At 35.5% G+C, this 19628-nt stretch overlaps 2 protein-coding genes and 5 non-coding genes across 7 annotated transcripts; 2 read left to right on the top strand and 5 right to left on the bottom strand.

Annotated features, from left to right (window-relative positions):
* Nucleotides 1–520: 520 nt before the first annotated feature.
* Nucleotides 521–4900, top strand: LOC120325744 (endoplasmic reticulum lectin 1-like). The gene has a single exon (XM_078111504.1). It carries the CDS (start codon nucleotides 686–688, stop codon nucleotides 2093–2095), a length of 1410 nt encoding a protein of 469 aa, XP_077967630.1. The 5' UTR covers nucleotides 521–685; the 3' UTR covers nucleotides 2096–4900.
* A 31-nt stretch (nucleotides 4901–4931) lies between these two features.
* LOC120325745 (glyoxylate/hydroxypyruvate reductase B-like) lies at nucleotides 4932–11905 on the top strand. Its single transcript, XM_039391876.2, has 6 exons — nucleotides 4932–5126; nucleotides 5700–5895; nucleotides 6594–6765; nucleotides 7415–7593; nucleotides 8294–8462; nucleotides 11262–11905. The coding sequence occupies exons 1-6, from the start codon at nucleotides 4947–4949 to the stop codon at nucleotides 11350–11352; spliced, it is 987 nt and encodes a 328-aa protein (XP_039247810.2). The 5' UTR covers nucleotides 4932–4946; the 3' UTR covers nucleotides 11353–11905.
* Nucleotides 11906–12871: 966 nt separating this feature from the next.
* Nucleotides 12872–12942, bottom strand: Trnag-gcc (transfer RNA glycine (anticodon GCC)). The gene has a single exon. It is a non-coding gene; the product is annotated as a tRNA-Gly (tRNA).
* Nucleotides 12943–15214: 2272 nt separating this feature from the next.
* Trnag-gcc (transfer RNA glycine (anticodon GCC)) lies at nucleotides 15215–15285 on the bottom strand. The gene has a single exon. It is a non-coding gene; the product is annotated as a tRNA-Gly (tRNA).
* Nucleotides 15286–16388: 1103 nt separating this feature from the next.
* On the bottom strand, nucleotides 16389–16459 carry Trnag-gcc (transfer RNA glycine (anticodon GCC)). The gene has a single exon. It is a non-coding gene; the product is annotated as a tRNA-Gly (tRNA).
* Nucleotides 16460–17658: 1199 nt separating this feature from the next.
* Trnag-gcc (transfer RNA glycine (anticodon GCC)) lies at nucleotides 17659–17729 on the bottom strand. Its single transcript has one exon. It is a non-coding gene; the product is annotated as a tRNA-Gly (tRNA).
* A 1126-nt stretch (nucleotides 17730–18855) lies between these two features.
* Trnag-gcc (transfer RNA glycine (anticodon GCC)) lies at nucleotides 18856–18926 on the bottom strand. Its single transcript has one exon. It is a non-coding gene; the product is annotated as a tRNA-Gly (tRNA).
* Nucleotides 18927–19628: the final 702 nt, after the last annotated feature.

Below are 19628 nucleotides of genomic sequence, written 5' to 3'. Positions count from 1 at the left end.
AATATTTGGTGAAGTAGTCAGGTGGGGATTAGGAATGACATATGCAAAAATTGTTGAGCCAGGTCAATTAGAAGTACCGTATTTATTCGATTATAACGCGCAAAATTTTGAACTGAATTTTAGGCAAAAATCAATGCTGCGCGTTATACACGAGGTCTGAGAAATGCGGTATTGAAAATGTGGTTTTAAACATCTGAAACGTGCGTGCGCTCGCGCATGCACATTCCAATGCAGGATGATTTCGTGCAAGCACACGTACATGCGACAGCTCAGCGTGCGTTTGACATTCGTGCAAGCGTTCGATTTCGTGCAAGCACACGCACATGCGACAGCTCAGCATGCGTTTGACATTCCCGCTGCGTTGAGATGTTGACATTCCCGCTGCGTTGAGATGTTATGTGCTTACCAGTAGTTAGTAGAAAAAAAATAAAAAAAAAGAATTTTATACCAATTTTCATTCAAAATTTAAAGGTGCGCGTTATACACGAGTGCGCGTTATAATTGAATAAATACGGTATATGTGGTACTAAACTATACCAGACCTCTATCTACAGTATCTATCTTCCCAGAAGTTGCACTTCCCACTTGCAGAGATAAATATGAAACAAAATATCCTCCTATTTCTAACGATATTCTCATTTACTTCGCAGACTTTCATATTTTAAATGCTTTAACAAGACTGAAGATGTTTGCAGACATTTTCAAATTTGCTTTATTTATTGTATGGACATCATACTCGTATGCTATTTTGGATGATAGCATTGTATATAACCTTAATTGGCCTGGAAAGACTTTTGAATTGAAAGATTCTGCAACAAAGTCCGAGGACTATAACGACGAAGATGCAGTTATTATAAAAACTGATAAAAATGAGAAATATAAATGCATGATACCGTCATCAGCAAAAGGTAAAAACGAGAAAGACGATTTTCAATCATCTGCGTCACCAGTAGAATTACTGTCACCAGTTTTAAAACAAAAACCATGCACATATCGGCTGGAGACATACTGGACTTATGAGATATGCCATGGGAAGCATATTAGGCAATATCACGAGGAAAAAGCAGCAGGTGGTGTAATAAAACTACAAGAGTTCTTTTTAGGATATTTTTCCGAGGAACCAGACAGCAAAGGTGTTTTCAACAAATTAGGTAACATACCCAAAGGTGCTAAAGATATTCCTGCCAAAAAGTTAGACGGAATCATGACCCCGTATTATCCTATAGATATGGGTAATGGAACTGCATGTGAACTCAAAAACGGTGGAAAAAGGAAAACACGAGTTTTATATGTATGTCACCCGGAATCACGAAATGAAATTATGTCCGTAAGCGAAACAAGTTCTTGTGAGTATGAACTAGTGATCCTAACACCTACTTTATGTGCAAATCCATTTTATAAAGTGAAAGGAACTCCAGTAAATGAAATATACTGTACTTCATTAGATGATTCACCCAGAAAACCAAAAACTTTAGTAAAACAGAATATAGAGAACAATTTCGCCAACCAACAACATTTTACGGCCCCAAAACGTCATGAAGAGACAGAAATCGAACTTGAGCATACTAGAGATGATTATAGACGTGTTGATAGTCCTGAAATATCAAAACAAACAGATAAAGCTCTTGTACGAGATTTTCTTTCGGGAGATTTTTGTCTCCGTGGAAGTTCTGGATGGTGGAATTATGAATATTGTTATGGTAAACATGTAAAACAATACCATGATGACAAAACAATGGGGCGGGCAATAATAATGGTTGGAAAATGGGACAAAGAAGCTCATTTGAATTGGGCAAAAAATAGAAGAGCGAGAATTTACAGGGAAGAATATGATGCTACAACTAAAACAACAGATAAAAAAGTTATCATGGTGGAACATTTCTATCATAAAGGTGATTTTTGTGAAGCAATCGGGAAGCCGCGGGAAGTTATTGTCAAGCTAAAGTGTAAAGCGAGCAGCAGTAAGCACGCTGTTACAATTTATTTACGTGAACCTGCGACATGTAGTTATATATTAGGTGTTGAGTCGCCTATTATTTGTGACCTACTGGACACAGCAGATTCTAATGGACTATTCACTCAAACTGAGGATTAATGAATACATAATTCGTTGCCTGCAACTTTTTATTGTTTCTGCTTTTATGATTTTTATTGTCTAGAAGTATACGCGTTTGGTCTTATTATTACTCGATGGTAGGAAAAATAGATAATTGTATACAAGATAGCTTGCTGGTTCTTTAATTGCGTTAGACAAGAATTAATACACATATAGTACATGGTATATCATAGGGGGAACTATGAAAATCCTCTTTTTGAAAGTGAAATTCATGAAAAATTTCCCCAATGGAATATTCCCCCCCAAACAAAATTCCATCCTAAACACGATGTATTATGTGGCCATCTTTCACCCTTTGAAATTTCACTCATGGAAAATGTTTTTCAAAGGAGATTCCACCCAGACAAAATCCAACCCCATTTTATTGATTCTCATATTGATTGTCATAAGTTTACATTTTTTGCTGGAATTTATGGCTATTTTTGACTGACATTTTATGGCCATATTGTTATCTTTATGATGTTAAGAATTATACAGATAAGAATGTATTTTCAAACTAGCATTTTTTTCCAATATTTATATCAGATCGTGCTGGACATTCCATGCTACTTCATTATTTTTATATGTGTTTTTAGTGGTATGAGTTACTTATTCCTGAGTAATAGAGAATAATATTCATGGTTACTACGGTATCTACCTAGAGCCAAAAAAAGGCACAGGTGTCAAAAGGTTATTTTTGGGGGGGGAACTTAACAACGGCAGAAACGCAGAATAAAAATGAGAAAGTAATCATTTTAAATGTTAACTTCACTGAGTCAAAGCATAGGTCAAATCATTTATATTTATCGCTAACAACAATTTGCTTCAGTTGTTTTTGGTGATGGATAATTGATACGTCACAATAATAACACAGCGAAGCGTGCCGTGAATATGCGTTTCCTATAATAATGAGCATCATCCCTCGTTTCCTCGGAATCTTTGTACCCAAAACACAAACGAGTATTCCATGTTTCTAAGACAAAATAAGCACGCAACTTAAAAATAGGCACTTTTCTTAGAAATAAGCACATCGTTACGTTATAGTACGCGGGCTGGAAAATAAGCACAAATCTTAGAAATAAGCACGATATGGTAACCTTGGCTGTATTGCTAGGGGGTCTAAAATGAAATTTAAATTCTTTCAAAATGTTGTGATGCAAATGTTTTGTGTGATTTTGTTCAAACAATATCTTTCATTTAACTTTTCATCCATATGCCATGCATATGACCAGGGTTTCATTTATTTCCAGGATATTTTAAGTGAAAATGGTGCAGGAAATATTTATGACAATTCATAACAATAACTACTGTTAAGACTTATTTTTTAGTTTATCAGCCCCTTCTTTTTGCTTCTCTCCAAGTGTGCCCAGTCTTCCTCTTCAAGCGATTATATTAAGTAGAACAATTTATATTTATCTTGTATATATTTATTTGTGCTGAATATATTATTTTATTTTCAAAATCAACTTGGAATAGAAGTGTTGGGGTTGTTTAATATTTGAAATATGTCCATCTTATTTATGTTTACCGGTATTTCATTTATTGATAAAAATAGTAGTACAGTATTAGACAATTTGGTAATTCTGTCATTCCAGAGTTCTGTGAATACACACACAAATATATAGGGTGTCCATAAAGTCCTAATTATTTTCTAAATTGCAAAGGGAATTTATCGCAAACAAATATTGCTTTGGCCCTTACAGATGTATGAAATGAAACAAAAATACTTGAATAATTATTGATTAGAAAACAACAAACCTGGTTACGATATAATGAGAACTGACTTCATAACAAAACTGAAATTGTAAAGGGTCTTTATGGACACCCTATGTCTTTAATGCTTTATCTGACTGAGTTGAAATATGCTTGTCTGAGGAAATCTCATCTTGGTCACATATATAAAAGAACAAATACATTTGTGTTAGTGTGCAGCACCGGCAGCCTTTTTGAAGTTTGGAGACTAGATCAGGGCTACTCAACTGGCGGACCGCATTCCGAATCCGGACCTTTCGGGTATTCGATTCGGACCGCGCATAATTCTTCATTTTGGATCATTAGCCCCACTTTTGAAGTTTTCTTCTATAAAATCACTTTTATAGATTTAAAAATATATATGAAAAGAACTATACCGCCATAACAAACAATCTTGATTAGCTAATAATCATCAGTCTGCCAAGAAATTGTGTGCTTTTGCATGCGGACCTCCGGTAAAAATAGTTGAGTAGCCCTGGACCAGATCAGTGGTTCTCAACCCAAATTTTTCAAAAAAGAAATTTTGTAAAATCTTGCGACTCAAGAATATGATCGGATACTGGCAGGGAGCGTTCCATGGCCGCAAAATTAAATGATAAATAATATAAAACAAACATTAATACTTAACATTTTTTGCCCAGAAATGAATAGCCTCCATGTTAGTAACCAGCGTTTGTTTGCATCAGTACATTTTAAAATGGTGTGTCGTGGCTTTACTTAGAGCTGCCAAGTTTTCACGCAGTGATAATTCCCACACATACAATTCGATTATTAATATTCATTCGTTTGACATTCCATGTTGTAATTCTATATTTCAAAGCAAGTTTTGGGTACTGTGCAAAATTATAAAATTTTTGATACGAAAACTTACTCTGAATAAATTTGGAAAACTGACAGACTTTGAGAGACTCTGGGGATTATGAAAATATAACTCAAATACCAAAAAATGCTAGACTTCAACATTTTAGCACTCTTTACTGCTCTTACTATGCTTTCTTTATGTATAATGGAATAAATAATTTGAAATGTAATAATTTCGTCTTATATTTTAGATATTTTAGACTATTTTGCCGTTGAATTTAACGTTTCAAGCTTAAAGATGTGTACAATGCCAATGGTGCTTATGACTGTACGAGATGAAAAATATGGTGTCAGCCAAATGTTCATAGATGTCGTGGAAAAGCATTTTGATATTGTATGGATAGCAGAGTTTGAGAAGGATATGCAGATGCAAAAGTGGAGTAATATTGTCGGGATTATCATATGGGGGCCTCAGAGGGTATGTCATTGCTGTTTATGTTTTATTTTTCATTAGAAGGTTATATTATGCATACACTTTGTAGTTGGCTCATCTTTGATTAACAATGTTATTGACTGCAGAAATGCAGTGAGCTTCTGAAACCAATAGAGTTATGTCACTCAGAAACAAAGGAGGATCATCACTGATGGACATGCAGATGCAAACAGCTACAGAACCAATATAGAATTATGATAGAATTTCTTAATATATTTTGTGATGAATGTGTGATAAGATGGCTTTACGATCTTGGGAACCCATAAAAGATCACCATTTCAATGTTTAATGAACATTCTTACGAATGTCCCACTGAATGTTCGCCTTTCGCAAGTTTTTGTCCCAAGCAAATCTTTTTTAAGGATTATTATAGAAAATTACTAGTTGCTGATTTATACCCTAATAACGTTTCACACTGAAACCTTGAATATGGACCTGTCATTAACGAACTATTGTACATATCGGGAGTGTTCTGTACCTTTAATGCATAAATATATACATTCAGTGAATTTGATCCAAATTTCCAATGTACATTACAATATTGTTCCCTTTTTCAAGATTTCAAAGGCCTGGCTTGATGCTCTCCCGAATTTAAAAGTTATTGCTGCTATAGGAGCGGGATACAACCATATTGACGTCGCCATGGCCAAAAGTTATGGAGTCAAGGTGTCCAATACTCCTCATATACTCAGTTCTGCCACAGCTGAAATGGGGATGACTCTTATGCTTGCGGCCGCAAGAGATTTTATCAATTGTAAGTTTTCATTTTCTTGACGGACTTATCGTAAATACAAAACCCATGCCTGCTACCTCACCAGGGTTATCTTAGATTGGGTTACCAAAAAACAGAATTAGTTACGTTTAAATGCTTCAGAAACATATATCCTATGATGTTACATCTCCATTGGTTTTACTTTGTCGGTGTCACTGATTTTGAGAGGTGTTTTAATATTGTTGACTTTGGCAAGCTGGAATCCTCTTGGCCCAACTTTAATTGGTGAATCGATCACCTAGAGTAGAAAATCATGGTGAAACCGTTCAGCTCTGGGTTTCCGACCTACTACTACCATACTGCCAGTTCTTTAAATGATGTTTTGAAAATAATCTTTTTTGTTTTGTGGGTGCTGTGGACTACTGGTTGATGTAATAGATTTAGCTATAATGGCATCACAGATCAAAATATCGGGATTAAATTCCATGCCCTCCACCCAACCCAGTGTATAATAAATTGGATAAGAGAATGTTTAATCAGGAAGATTCCTATAATCCAAAACTGGGGCAGCTCCTTATCCACCAGTGGTCACTTCCGCTTGTTTGGAGCATGGAGCATAAGGTCTAATCGTAAGGCTGGCAACAGACTCTGTACACCAACAGGTTGGGAACTGCTGCATTACACCACGATGAATGTGGTGAAAATTGGGCTAAAACTCGCAATCTTCAAATTTTTAACAGCTGTTGCAAAATACAAAGAACCAGATTATACTCGGTTGGAGATGAATGCTGTAACACATCAAGTCAGTGGTTCAACCCTCGGAATAGTTGGGATGGGAAGCATTGGTTACATTGTAGCAAAATGTGCCCAGGCTTTCGATATGAAAATTCTTTATCACAACAGAAATAAGAGGTAGGTATATTTTATATTTTTACTGTATTCCACTGACTATATCAGTGGTTGGAAAAATGTGGCCCGCAGGTCAAATGAGGCTCTTGATGACTTCATTTTTTAATTATAAAAACAAAAGTACTTCAGGACGATTGATTATTATCTTCACTCCACTTATTTTGTAACAATGGCTGTTGTACGGCGTTTGTTATGTAGTAATTAGCCAAAGATGCCTAAAGTTATTTGTAATTCACACATAAATAGAAGTGCAGGTATGTCATATATTCAAGTTTAATGTGGCGATTGTTTATAGGCAGAAATTGGTGCAGCTAGCAAGCTACCGGAAATGTATATGCTTCTCCCAGCGGAGGCACAACAGATGACAAGACTATGTTATAGACCGCCTCCTTTTGTCGGGTTACCAGATCATGTCTGAAACGCAAGTAGCTAACCAGTTAATCACTTCAAATGCATGGACTTGATGGTGGAGGCCGGTATAAATGGCCAGATGTTACGTGAACCACCCCAGGGCGGCAACAGCGAGTACAGCGATTCTCTTGCACATAATTATCCGCCAGAGGATTTGAATCTACGAACGAATGCAGGGTAACCAGAGGTGTGGTAGCAAGCATATGAGATAAATATTTAACATAATTTTTTTATATTTAAGGCCTGAATCTGAAGAGCAAGCAGTTGGGGCGACGTACTATCCTAAGTTGAATGATATGCTACCTTTGTGTGACTTTGTAATCGTTGTTGTCTGTTTAACTGAGGAAACAAAACACATCATGGGTGCAGAGCAGTTCAAGAAAATGAAAAATTCTGCTATTTTTATCAATATATCGAGAGGTAATATATAATTAATATGTTGTGTTAGAAAGGCTATCGTTACATTCCACTTCTTAATAACGTACAATGTTTGGACCTCCAGAAGTATGTGCATCAAGATGCCGCACAACTTGAACATACTATGTGTGTACCCGTTAGGATTTAGGTTGTGCGACATCTTGGTGCACATACTTCTGGAGCACCCAATGTTTAAATGTTTATTCGAGTTGCTTGGGTGGGATACGAAAAATCCAGGAAGATCTTCTTAGAAAGTTCAACCACAGGAAATTTTCTTGCTTGAATATCTCACCCAAGCAACTTGAATTAACATTGTATGTTATTAAGAAGCCAGTGAAAAGTTCATCGATGATAAACACCTCTTGAATGATTATTTCACCCACATAAAATTCAATCTTAACCTCTATTGAGAGCCCTTTTCAGAAGGAATTTTCTGAGTGGGTAGTATTTTTTATTTTGTGTGTGTTTCTGGTCACTTAATAAAATTTACCTCACAAGTATTGCTGCCACGTTTAGGGAACGTTTTCCCCATATTATTGATCTTGGCTTTGCGCTACGAAATTGAACGTCCAAGGATATTATATTTGTGTAATAAAATTGATTAGGCAACAAAAATTGCAATACAACAGACAGACACAGTAGATGTCATATCTGGAATCCAATATTTCCGTCCAAAACATTTAACTTCCCACTACTCTTACAGGTGCAACAGTCGACCAAGAAGCTTTAGTCAATGCTTTGAAGACGGGAGAATTTCATTCAGCTGCATTGGATGTCACCACACCAGAACCATTGCCCAGGGATCATGATCTACTCAAGATGTCTAATGTGATTATTTCACCTCATGCCGGATCGCAGACCAGTACAACAAGGTTAGCGTGGGATATTAATTTTTATTGTACAAATTTATTCAATTTCCTTACGCGGAGGAAAGCTGATAATATGGCATAACTTCACTCTGATCAAGTCACTTATATGTGCAAAGCTACAATGACCTAGAAGTGTATCTCTAGCAGTATTTTAGCGCATAACAAATTTATCTTTGTCATATAGAAGAAAAATATCCGAAGTATTCAAAAGAGTGATTTGCAAAAACGACCGTAGTTTATAGTATAAAATTGTAGTTAAAAAGTAGACAACAGTACAACAAAGGCAGGGTTATGGAATCTCCATCAGTCACGCTTGGTGTACCAAAATTTGTATTTTATGGCAGAAAAAGAGGTCATAGGTCATTGAGATACCCCTTATACCCACCCCTGGACAAAGAACTGATTTTTGTGAGTTCCTTTGGGGGATTTTCCATCACTCTTTGTCATTATTAGCAAGAGATTCAAGTTGGCATTGCTGGTTTGACTGGTTTCTTATACTAAAGTTTCATGTTTTGTTTAGGTATATTTTCATTGTTAGCTTCATTGTTAGATAATGTTTTTGATTTCAGGTTTAATTGTACAATGAAGGTTGATTAGATAGATTTAGTTTAGGCTGCTTGGTACAGTTTTGTTTGTAACATTTTTGTCAGTCATTAATTGAAGAGTCTACTCGTATAAATGAGTTTCTTATATGTTATGCAATGTGTTTTTTTATTAGAAATTTCATTTTTCGCCAATCATAACGCTTAGGATGGACATAACAATATATTAAGAACTAACTTCTTGTAGTTATATCAGTCATAGTGTATGTTTAGTTTGGATTGTATCATAGGATATACTTATGTCCTACAAAAATAGGTGTAAATTTGCACATTTACAGTTTTGCTAACAGGAATAAGATAAAACTGATAGTATAAGACAACATGTAGCTTATATAAGGTAATGGCAAGAGATCTAGTTCATCATAATTGTTGAGTTATTCTGAAAAGTTTATTGTCAATGAGAAAGTACAAGAGTGATAAACAGATTTCATGCAATGTGACATATTTCAGATAGGGTACCAATTAGAGAAAGATAGATAATGAAAGGAAGTTGGTGCATCATGAATGGTACTTGCATCTTGACTTATGTTTAGTCAAGAATAATCATTCTATTAGCAAAATATGTAAGTTTATTTTGTTTCACATAATTCAACCCGGCAGATAGGAATGAGCTAATAGCTGAACAAAAAGTTGTGTGCATTGATAAAGAATTACGGTTCAGCAAGCCAGTTTATTGCTGGTGCTGGTAAGTAGACTATATAAATATATATCAGTACATAATATTGCTTGGAAGCGAATACAGTAATACCACAGATAAGGTATAAAAATTGCTCCATGGCAAATCTATTATATTCAATTACGTGAAGTAACCTCCGTATGAGTAATCATTCATTTCGGTCAAGTTTACTAGAAGTCCTAAATGTATTTAAGTAGGAGCAACTGGAAAAATTTGTTGGAAAAGAGATTGTGTGATTTATATTCAAGTCAAAAACTGGGCAAATGGTTTGAGGTTTCATGAAGAATAACAATTCGACAGTTTTAGGTTTCATTTACACCGCAAGCTATTGAGATATCTGTTACAGGGATGAGCCTATAGGGAACTTTTAACACACCAGTGATTTTGTGCATGAGTACTGGAGACTTCGCCTTCGAGCAAACATGTATAAAAATAACTTTATTGTAGGTGAATGCCACAAAATGTGAAATGGTGAATGTATGTATGTATCAAGTTCTAGTCAAAGTCAGTCAAATTGAGATCAGTGAAAAGTATCAGAAGCTTGAGTTAGAGTAAGCGTGAAGGTGAGTAGGATCTTAATGTTTTTTCACTTATGTTAGCTAGTTATTAGGATCCTGGTGTCTGGAGACCTTATCGGATTATATTGATGTCCATATTCCAATAGCTTGATGTTCTAGGATTCCGATTTGCTTTAAATTTGTATTTTGAATATTTTATTTGAACGGACCGGTAAAATTATGTTATAAGCCAAGGTTTGACAAAGTTATAATTTCTATAGTTGGTTCCAGTAAGGTGTGCCTAACAAATGCTCATTCTTCTCTGTCTTAGTGCTAGTGGATATGTATGCACTGAATGCAAGGATACTGTAGCAAAATTAAAAATAGCTACTGTATAATGATCACTCAAAATAATCCTTTTCGTAACGAAAATGGCAAATTTCACTGACTACCGTATTTACTCATTTTGTCGCCCGGGCCCATATTTGTTTTAACCAAACTCACTAGCCGGGCCCTTATTCAAACCAGCCCTTATTTAAGCATGGAGGCTTGTTATTTTTAAAGTAAAATTGCGACGTCCTATCAATATTGAAATGACGCACTTGGACGTCGCGACGCCCAGTTTGAAAACCACGGTGTTACATAATCAATGCTATCTGTCATGCAATTGGATGCCTAAGGCGTGAGTGTCATCTACCAGCGCTTAAAAGTCAACAGCGTTGTGACAAAAGCGCTTCTTATTTCCTATTGTTCTTTACCACCGAAAAATCAGCTTTTACATCAGGCGGGTATTCAAGCACCGGCACTTATTTATTTTTGTGTTCTGTTCACGCGGGCGGCTATTCAAACAGGCCCTTAATCAAGATCGGGCGGTAAAACGAGCATGTACGGTATATAGTTATCTTCTTACTAGCTCTTTTTGGAGAATTTATATCTTTCGTTAAGTGTTTAATTTTTTTTCACTAGTCTTTAGCTGTATATGGGTATATTATAGTAATGATGCTCAGATTTTTCAATTTATTTTTAGGAGGAAAATGATTCAACTTGCTGTGGACAATGTATTGGCAGGAGTCAGAGGACAAAAATTGCCAACAGAAGTGCCAGAGAGTATGTCATGATCAGAGAGTTACCTCCATTCACACCTCCATCCGTAACTTCATAATTTATCAAACTGCCTCATTAAATCACTGTTACCATCATGTTTTAATTTTTGTTACCAATAGGAATATTACTAGTGATGTCTAAAAAACGTAAAACAAAATTCGAAAATAGTGCTTAGCGAAAAATAAGTAAGAATTCACAAAATCGAAAATACCATTATTTTGTGGTGCAGTATAAAGTTTTTTTTTGTAGAGTTTGATTGTTGTTATAAGTTTGTTGTTTTTTATTCAAAATTGATGGAAAATAACAAATTATTCATATATTAAACATTTTTATGCTGTGGATCAAACTTCCAAACCATTTTTTCTGCAACAAGGGGTTATTTGTTAAAGAGAACACCTCAAAACATTACTCTAATAAGTCGTTATTGGTGGTTATATATCATTCTTTTCTCTGGTGGCTTTGCAATCGTTTTTTTCCATATAATTTCCAAGTGTTCAATTCATGTGCAATATGATATTAATTATATAATTTTTCATTCAATACTTCAATTAAATTGCTTTTACATGAATTGAGTATTGGTATAAGAAGAGTATGAGGCAGTGGTTCAAAAAAATGCTATGACGAACCGCTTTTAATTTTTTTAATGATTCGCGGCCCTATGCGCTTAAATAAAACATTAAAAGATCACAACAAAAAATAAATGCGCTGTACGGTATAGTGAAAAACCTTCTCTTCACCTGTGTTTATCACAATAAACTAACATCACAATTTTAAAAGACATTTTGAAATTAATATTACAGAGCTAAAAACGTAAAAATATATGCATACCGTTACCGTGTGTCAAAGGCTAAATTTGACAGCTAAAAACTAAACGTAGTGCCTCTCTGACTACGCTCTACTTAACGTCAGTCAGTAGTTTATTATTCACCGAAATGAAAATGCACTTGCTGTCAACATGAATTTAAAAAAGTTTAAAATGACATTTCACGGTGAAGGGTGGCGCGAAAAACTAAAGTTGGTTAACGCTATCTACCGTTCACTACAAAAGCGTAAAACAGCATTTAGAAGCATTGTAAACTACCTACTGTAACTCCACTAACAGACGTGCAAAAGGCAGCGTCAGATACACCTCGGCAGTTAGTTAACTTAGAATGACAGCAATTTAACTTTCTCTGTGATGCCATAGATCCGCAGCTTTGTGACATCACAATGGGACAACGTGATCGAAACAAAAAGTGATTTAAGCACTTAATTTTTGCATTATCTTACTATGAGGCATAAAACAGATTTATTCCGCGGACCTTACGAAAGTGCTTCGCGGACCCTAGTATGGGAATCACTGGTGCGTAATTTTGTGCGTCCTGTGCGTGGCCCAGTTCGGAGTAAGCCCGCGTTTCCTTGTAGTATAAGGAAACGCGGGCTTACTCCGAACTGGGCCACGCACAGGACTTTGAGGTATCGATAGAATTAGAGATAAGATGTTGGGTTTAGTAATGGAACTCATTAATTTTGCCATACAGAAAAAAATAATATTGCATTGGCCGGGAATCGAACCCGGGCCTCCCGCGTGGCAGGCGAGAATTCTACCACTGAACCACCAATGCGCGCGTCGTATAGAGGCGTTCCAAATTAGTTTGTTGATTGTTTACCGTTCAAAATTAATAATTAAAAACAGATGACGCTCTCGAAATACGAATTGGGCGACACATTCGCTCCATAATGTCATTTTTATTACTAAAATCTTCGTCATTCTGAGGTTTCAGTTCTTCAACGGGAAAGTGTATTTACTTTCGTCCATTTAAATGCGATGAAAAACATCAACTTTATGCAAGAATTTGATTCCACTAGTTCCGATTTCGATTCCAATCACGTGATACTTATCTAATATCGGTATCTTGTATCTAACGTTATATCGTATAATCATGATGAAAAAAGTTAAATTTTCTAATATGCTGCTTCATCCGGATTCTACTATCATGTATGTTAGGTTCGAACATATGCCTTTGAGCAATATTGCCGGAGATTTTTAAATGAAATTCGGAATTTTAAATTTTTTGGGTTTTTGTATTGTAGGATTCATATATTAAAAGTTACTGTTTTTATAGAGTTTACTTTGTCTCATAAGTAAAATCCTAATTTACACTATGAGATTGTCACGCACGCCTTCGCTGTTTGTCATTCAGAAAATAGCAAAATCATTGTGAAACGCCAAACCATTCGGATATAAAAATCTCACACATTCCAATACTTTGTATTGTTATCGTTGACCTATAATCACTTTCTATTAGTCTAATTTTGTTTAAATCAGGGGTGCAGCCAGGTTATCGTTTCTACATTACACAGTCGGCGGCTCGGAAACTCCAACGCAACTGCTTTCTGTTACGTTCGGTCCCGAATCCCTCTTGCTGCGCTACCGTTTGATGTTGATGCGTACTTTATTATTGATATATTTTATATCCTTACTTAAATTTTGTAGCCTGGCATGAGTAATAAGTGGGAGTGAGTTTTCAATATTTTTTTCATATAATTCCTCCTTGTATTAATTCGAGTGCAATATGATATTAATTGTATGATTTTTCATCCAAGATTCGAATAAAATGCTTTTCATTATATGAGAATTTTCAATAATCAATTAACAGATGAAAGTATGTTTACTTCGAACCAGGCCATGCACGGAAGTATGGGACTCTTGCTATTAATATGTATGGCTATAATTAGAGCTGTAGGATGCTGAGTTTTTGGGGGTTTCCTATTAGGGTTATTCGATATTCAATTCTTTAAAAGAGAACGATTGCATTGGCCGGGAATCGAAACCGGGCCTCCCGCGTGGCAGGCGAGAATTCTACCACTGAACCACCAATGCGTCGCGATGTAGATGGGCTGGCGAAATTACTTTATTGATTGTTTACACGTTAGCAATTAAAACAGATGACGCTCTCGAAATAAGAATTGGGCGACACAGACGACACAGTCGTCACATAGTGGCACTTTAATTACTAAAATCTTCACGTCATTCTGAGGTTTCGGTTCTTCAACGGGAAAGTGCATTTATTTACTTCCATTTAAGTGCGATGACAAACATCAACTTCATGCAAGAATTTGAATCCTTCAGTTTCGATTTCGATTCCAATCACGTGATCTACTGCTCCATCCGGATTATAATATTATGTATGTTATGTTCGAATATATATGCCTTTGTAGCAATATTGCTGGAGTTTTCTAAATAAAATTCGGGATTTTAAATTTTTTGGATTTTTGTAAGGATTCATATATTAAAAGTTACTGTTTTTGTAGAGTTTACTTTGTTTCATAAATAAAATCCTAATTTACACTATAGGATTGTCACGCCTTCGCTGTTTGTCATTTCAGAAAATAGCAAAATCATTGTGAAACGCAAAACCATTCGGATGTAAAAATCTCACACATTCAAATACTATGTATTGTTATCATTAGAGCTATAATCACTTTCTATTAGTCTTATTTTGTTTAAATCAGGGATGCAGCCAGTTTATCGTTTCTACATTACACAGTTGGCGGCTCGGAAATTCCAACGTGACTGCTCTCTGTTACGTTCGGTCCCGAATCCCTCTTGCTGCGCTACCGTCTGATGTTGATGCGTACTTTATTATTGATATATTTCAAAATCGAATATATCCTTACCTAAATTTTGTAGTCTGGCATGAGTAATCAGTACGAGAGAGTTTTCTATAGTTATTTCATATATTTCCTCCTTGTATTAATTCGAGTGCAATATGATATTACTTGTATGATTTTTCATCCAATAGTCGAATAAAATGCTTTTAAGTGTAGGATGCTGAGTATTTGGGGGTTTTCTATTAGAGTTATTCGATATTCAATTCTTTAAAAGAGAAGGATTGCATTGGCCGGGAATCGAACCCGGGCCTTCCGCGTGGCAGGCGAGAATTCTACCACTGAACCACCAATGCACCGCGATTTAGATTGGCGGGCGAAATTACCTTATTGATTGTTTACACGTTAGCAATTAAACAGATGACGCTCTCGAAATACGAATTGAGCGACACAGTCGTCACATAGTGGCACTTTAATTACTAAAATCTCCACGTCATTCTGAGGTTTCAGTTCTTCAACGGGAAAGTGCATTTATTTCCGTCCATTTAAGTGCGATGAAAACATCAACTTCAATCAAGAATTTGAATCCATCAGTTTCGATTTCGATTCCAATCACGTGATCTACTGCTCCAGCCGGATTCTAATATTATGTATGTTATGTTCGAATATATGCCTTTGTAGCAATATTGCCGGAGATAATAAATGAAATTCGAAATTTCAATATTTTCGGATTTTTGTAAGGATTCATATATTAAAATTTACTGTTTTTTATAGAGTTCACTTTGTCTCATAAATAAAATCCTAATTTACACTATAAGATTGTCACGCCTTTGCTGTTTGTCATTTCAAAAAATAGCAAAATTATTGTGAAAGGCCAAACTATTCGGATATAAAAATCTCACACATTCAAATACTTTGTATTGTTATCATTAGAGCTATAATCACTTTCTATTAGTCTAATTTTGTTTAAATCAGGGATGCAGCCAGGTTATCGTTTCTACATTACACAGTCGGCGGCTCGGAAACTCCAACGCGACTGCTTTCTGTTACGTTCGGTCCCGAATCCCTCTTGCTGCGCTACCGTTTGATGTTGATGCGTACTTTATTATTGATATATTTCATATCCTTACTTAAATTTTGTAGCCTGGCATGAGTAATAAGTAGGAGTGACTTTTCAATATTTTTTTCGTATAATTCCTCCTTGTATTAATTCGAGTGCAATATGATATTAATTGTATGATTTTTCATACAAGAGTCGAATAAAATGCTTTTCATCATATGAAAATTTTTAATGATCAATTAACAAACGAAAGTATGTTTACTTCGAACCAGGCCGTGCATGGATGTATGGGACTCTTGCTATTAATACGTATGGCTATAATTAGAGCTGTAGGATGCTGAGTTTCTGGGGGTTTCCTATTAGGGTTATTCGATATTCAATTCTTTAAAAGAGAAGGATTGCATTGGCCGGGAATCGAACCCGGGCCTCCCGCGTGGCAGGCGAGAATTCTACCACTGAACCACCAATGCGTCGCGTTGTGGATGGGCGGGCGAAATTACTTTATTGATTGTTTACATGTTAGCAATTAAAACAGATGACGCTCTCGAAATACGAATTGGGTGACACAGACGACACAGTCGTTACACAATGGCATTTAAATTACTAAAATCTCCACGTCATTCTGAGGTTTCAGTTCCTTTAACTGTGAAAGTGTATTTATTCTCGTTTATTTATAACCGATGAAAAACATCAACTTTATGCAAGAATTTGAATTCACCAGTTTCGATTTCGATTCTAATCACGTGATACTTATCCAATATCGGAATCATGTATATATCGTTATATAGTATAATCATGATGAAAAATTTAAATTTTCCATTCTACTGCTCCATCCGGATTCTACTATTATGTATGTTATGTTCGAATATATGCTTTTGTAGCAATACAGCCGGAGTTTTCTAAATAAAATTCGGGATTTTAAATTTTTCGGATTTTTGTAAGGATTCCTAATTAAAAGTTACTGTTTTTGTAGAGTTTACTTTGTTTCAGGAGTGAAATCCTAATTTACACTATAAGATTGTCACGCCCTCGCTTTTCGTCATTTCAGACAAATAGCAAAATTATTGTGAAACGCCAAACCATTCGGATATAAAAATCTCACACATTCAAATACTTCGTATTGTTATCATTAGAGTTATAATCACTTCCTATTAGTCTAATTTTGTTTAAATCAGGGATGCAGCCAGTTTATCGTTTCTACATTACACAGTCGGCGGCCCGGAAATTCCTACGCGACTGCTTTCTGTTACGTTCGGTCCCGAATCCCTCTTGCTGCACTACCGTTTGATGTTGATGCGTACTTTATTATTGATATATTTTAAAATCGAATATATCCTTACTTAAATTTTGTAGCCTGGCATGAGTAATCAGTACGAGTGAGTTTTCAATATTTTTTTCATATATTTCCTCCTTGTATTAATTCGAGTGCAATATGATATTAATTGTATGATTTTTCATCCAAGAGTCGAATAAAATGCTTTTAATGATATGAGAATTTTCAATAATCAATTAACAGATGAACGAATGTTTACTTCGAACCAGGCCATGCACGGAAGTATGGGACTCTTGCTATTAATACGTATGGCTATAATTAGAGGTGTAGGATACTGAGTATCTGGGGGTTTCCTATTAGGGTTATTCGATATTCAATTCTTTAAAAGAGAAAGATTGCATTGGCCGGGAATCGAACCCGGGCCTCCCGCGTGGCAGGCGAGAATTCTACCACTGAACCACCAATGCGCCGCCATATACATGGGCGGGCGAAATTACTTTATTGATTGTTTACACATTAGCAATTAAACAGATGACGCTCTCGAAATAAGAATTGGGCGACACAGACGACACAGTCGTCACATAGTGGCACTTTGATTACTAAAATCTTCACGTCATTCTGAGGATTCAGTTCTTCAACGGGAAAGTGCATTTATTTACTTCCATTTAAGTGCGATGACAAACATCAACTTCATGCAAGAATTTGAATCCTTCAGTTTCGATTTCGATTTCAATCACGTGATCTACTGCTCCATCCGGATTATAATATTATGTATGTTATGTTCGAATATATGCCTTTGTAGCAATATTGCTGGAGTTTTCTAAATAAAATTCGGGATTTTAAATTTTTTGGATTTTTGTAAGGATTCATATATTAAAATTTACTGTTTTTTATAGAGTTCACTTTGTCTCATAAATAAAATCCTACTTTACACTATAAGATTGTCACGCCTTCGCTGTTTGTCATTTCAGAAAATAGCAAAATCATTGTGAAACGCAAAACCATTCGGATATAAAAATCTCACACATTCAAATACTATGTATTGTTATCATTAGAGCTATAATCACTTTCTATTAGTCTTATTTTGTTTAAATCAGGGATGCAGCCAGTTTATCGTTTCTACATTACACAGTTGGCGGCTCGGAAATTCCAACGCGACTGCTCTCTGTTACGTTCGGTCCCGAATCCCTCTTGCTGCGCTACCGTTTGACGTTGATGCGTACTTTATTATTGATATATTTTAAAATCGAATATATCCTTACTTGAATTTTGTAGCCTGGCATGAGTAATCAGTACGAGTGACTTTTCAAATATTTTTTTTTATATAATTCCTCCATGTATTAATTCGAGTGCAATATGATATTAATTGTATAATTTTTCATCCAAGAGTCGAATAAAATGCTTTTCATCATATGAAAATTTTTAATGATAAATTAACAAACGAAAGTATGTTTACTTCGAACCAGGCCGTGCAGGGAAGTATAGGACTCTTGCTATTAATACGTATGGCTATAATTAGAGCTGTAGGATGCTGAGTATCTGGGGGTTTCCTATTAGGGTTATTCGATATTCAATTCTTTAGAAGAGAAGGATTGCATTGGCCGGGAATCGAACCCGGGCCTCCCGCGTGGCAGGCGAGAATTCTACCACTGAACCACCAATGCGTCGCGATGTATATGGGCGGGCGAAATTACTTTATTGATTGTTTACACGTTAGCAATTAAAACAGATGACGCTCTCGAAATACGAATTGGGTGACACAGACGACACAGTCGTTACACAACGGCATTTCAATAATAAAATCTCCACGTCATTCTGAGGTTTCAGTTCCTTTAACTGTGAAAGTGTATTTATTTTCGTCCATTTATAAGCGATGAAAAACATCAACTTTATGCAAGAATTTGAATTCACCAGTTTCGATTTCGATTCTAATCACGTGATACTTATCCAATATCGGAATCATGTATCTATCGTTATATAGTATAATCATGATGGAAAATTTAAATTTTCCAATCTACTTCTCTATCCGGATTCTACTATTATGTATGTTATGTTCGAATATATGCTTTTGTAGCAATACAGCCGGAGTTTTCTAAATAAAATTCGGGATTTCAAATTTTTCGGATTTTTGTAAAGATTCATATATTAAAAGTTACTGTTTTTGTAGAGTTTACTTAGTTTCAGGAGTGAAATCCTAATTTACACTATAAGATTGTCACGCCCTCGCTTTTCGTCATTTCAGACAAATAGCAAAATTATTGTGAAACGCCAAACCATTCGGATATAAAAGTCTCACACATTCAAATACTTCGTATTGTTATCATTAAAGCTATAATCACTTTCTATTAGTCTAATTTTGTTTAAAT

This window comes from Styela clava, chromosome 4 (assembly GCF_964204865.1).
Source record: "Styela clava chromosome 4, kaStyClav1.hap1.2, whole genome shotgun sequence".
NCBI classification, from domain to species: domain Eukaryota; kingdom Metazoa; phylum Chordata; class Ascidiacea; order Stolidobranchia; family Styelidae; genus Styela; species Styela clava.
Note: the sequence above shows the minus strand (reverse complement) of the source record. Positions and strands in the feature narration are given on the sequence as shown.

Bases quoted from the DNA above. Each gene is read 5' to 3' on its own strand.
- LOC120325744 (XM_078111504.1), top strand. From the start codon at position 686: ATGTTTGCAGACATTTTCAAATTTGCTTTATTTATTGTATGGACATCA.
- LOC120325745 (XM_039391876.2), top strand. From the start codon at position 4,947: ATGTGTACAATGCCAATGGTGCTTATGACTGTACGAGATGAAAAATAT. The intron at 5,127-5,699 runs GTATGTCATTGC...CCCTTTTTCAAG, and splicing joins TCATATGGGGGCCTCAGAGG to ATTTCAAAGGCCTGGCTTGA. The intron at 8,463-11,261 runs GTTAGCGTGGGA...ATTTATTTTTAG, and splicing joins TCGCAGACCAGTACAACAAG to GAGGAAAATGATTCAACTTG.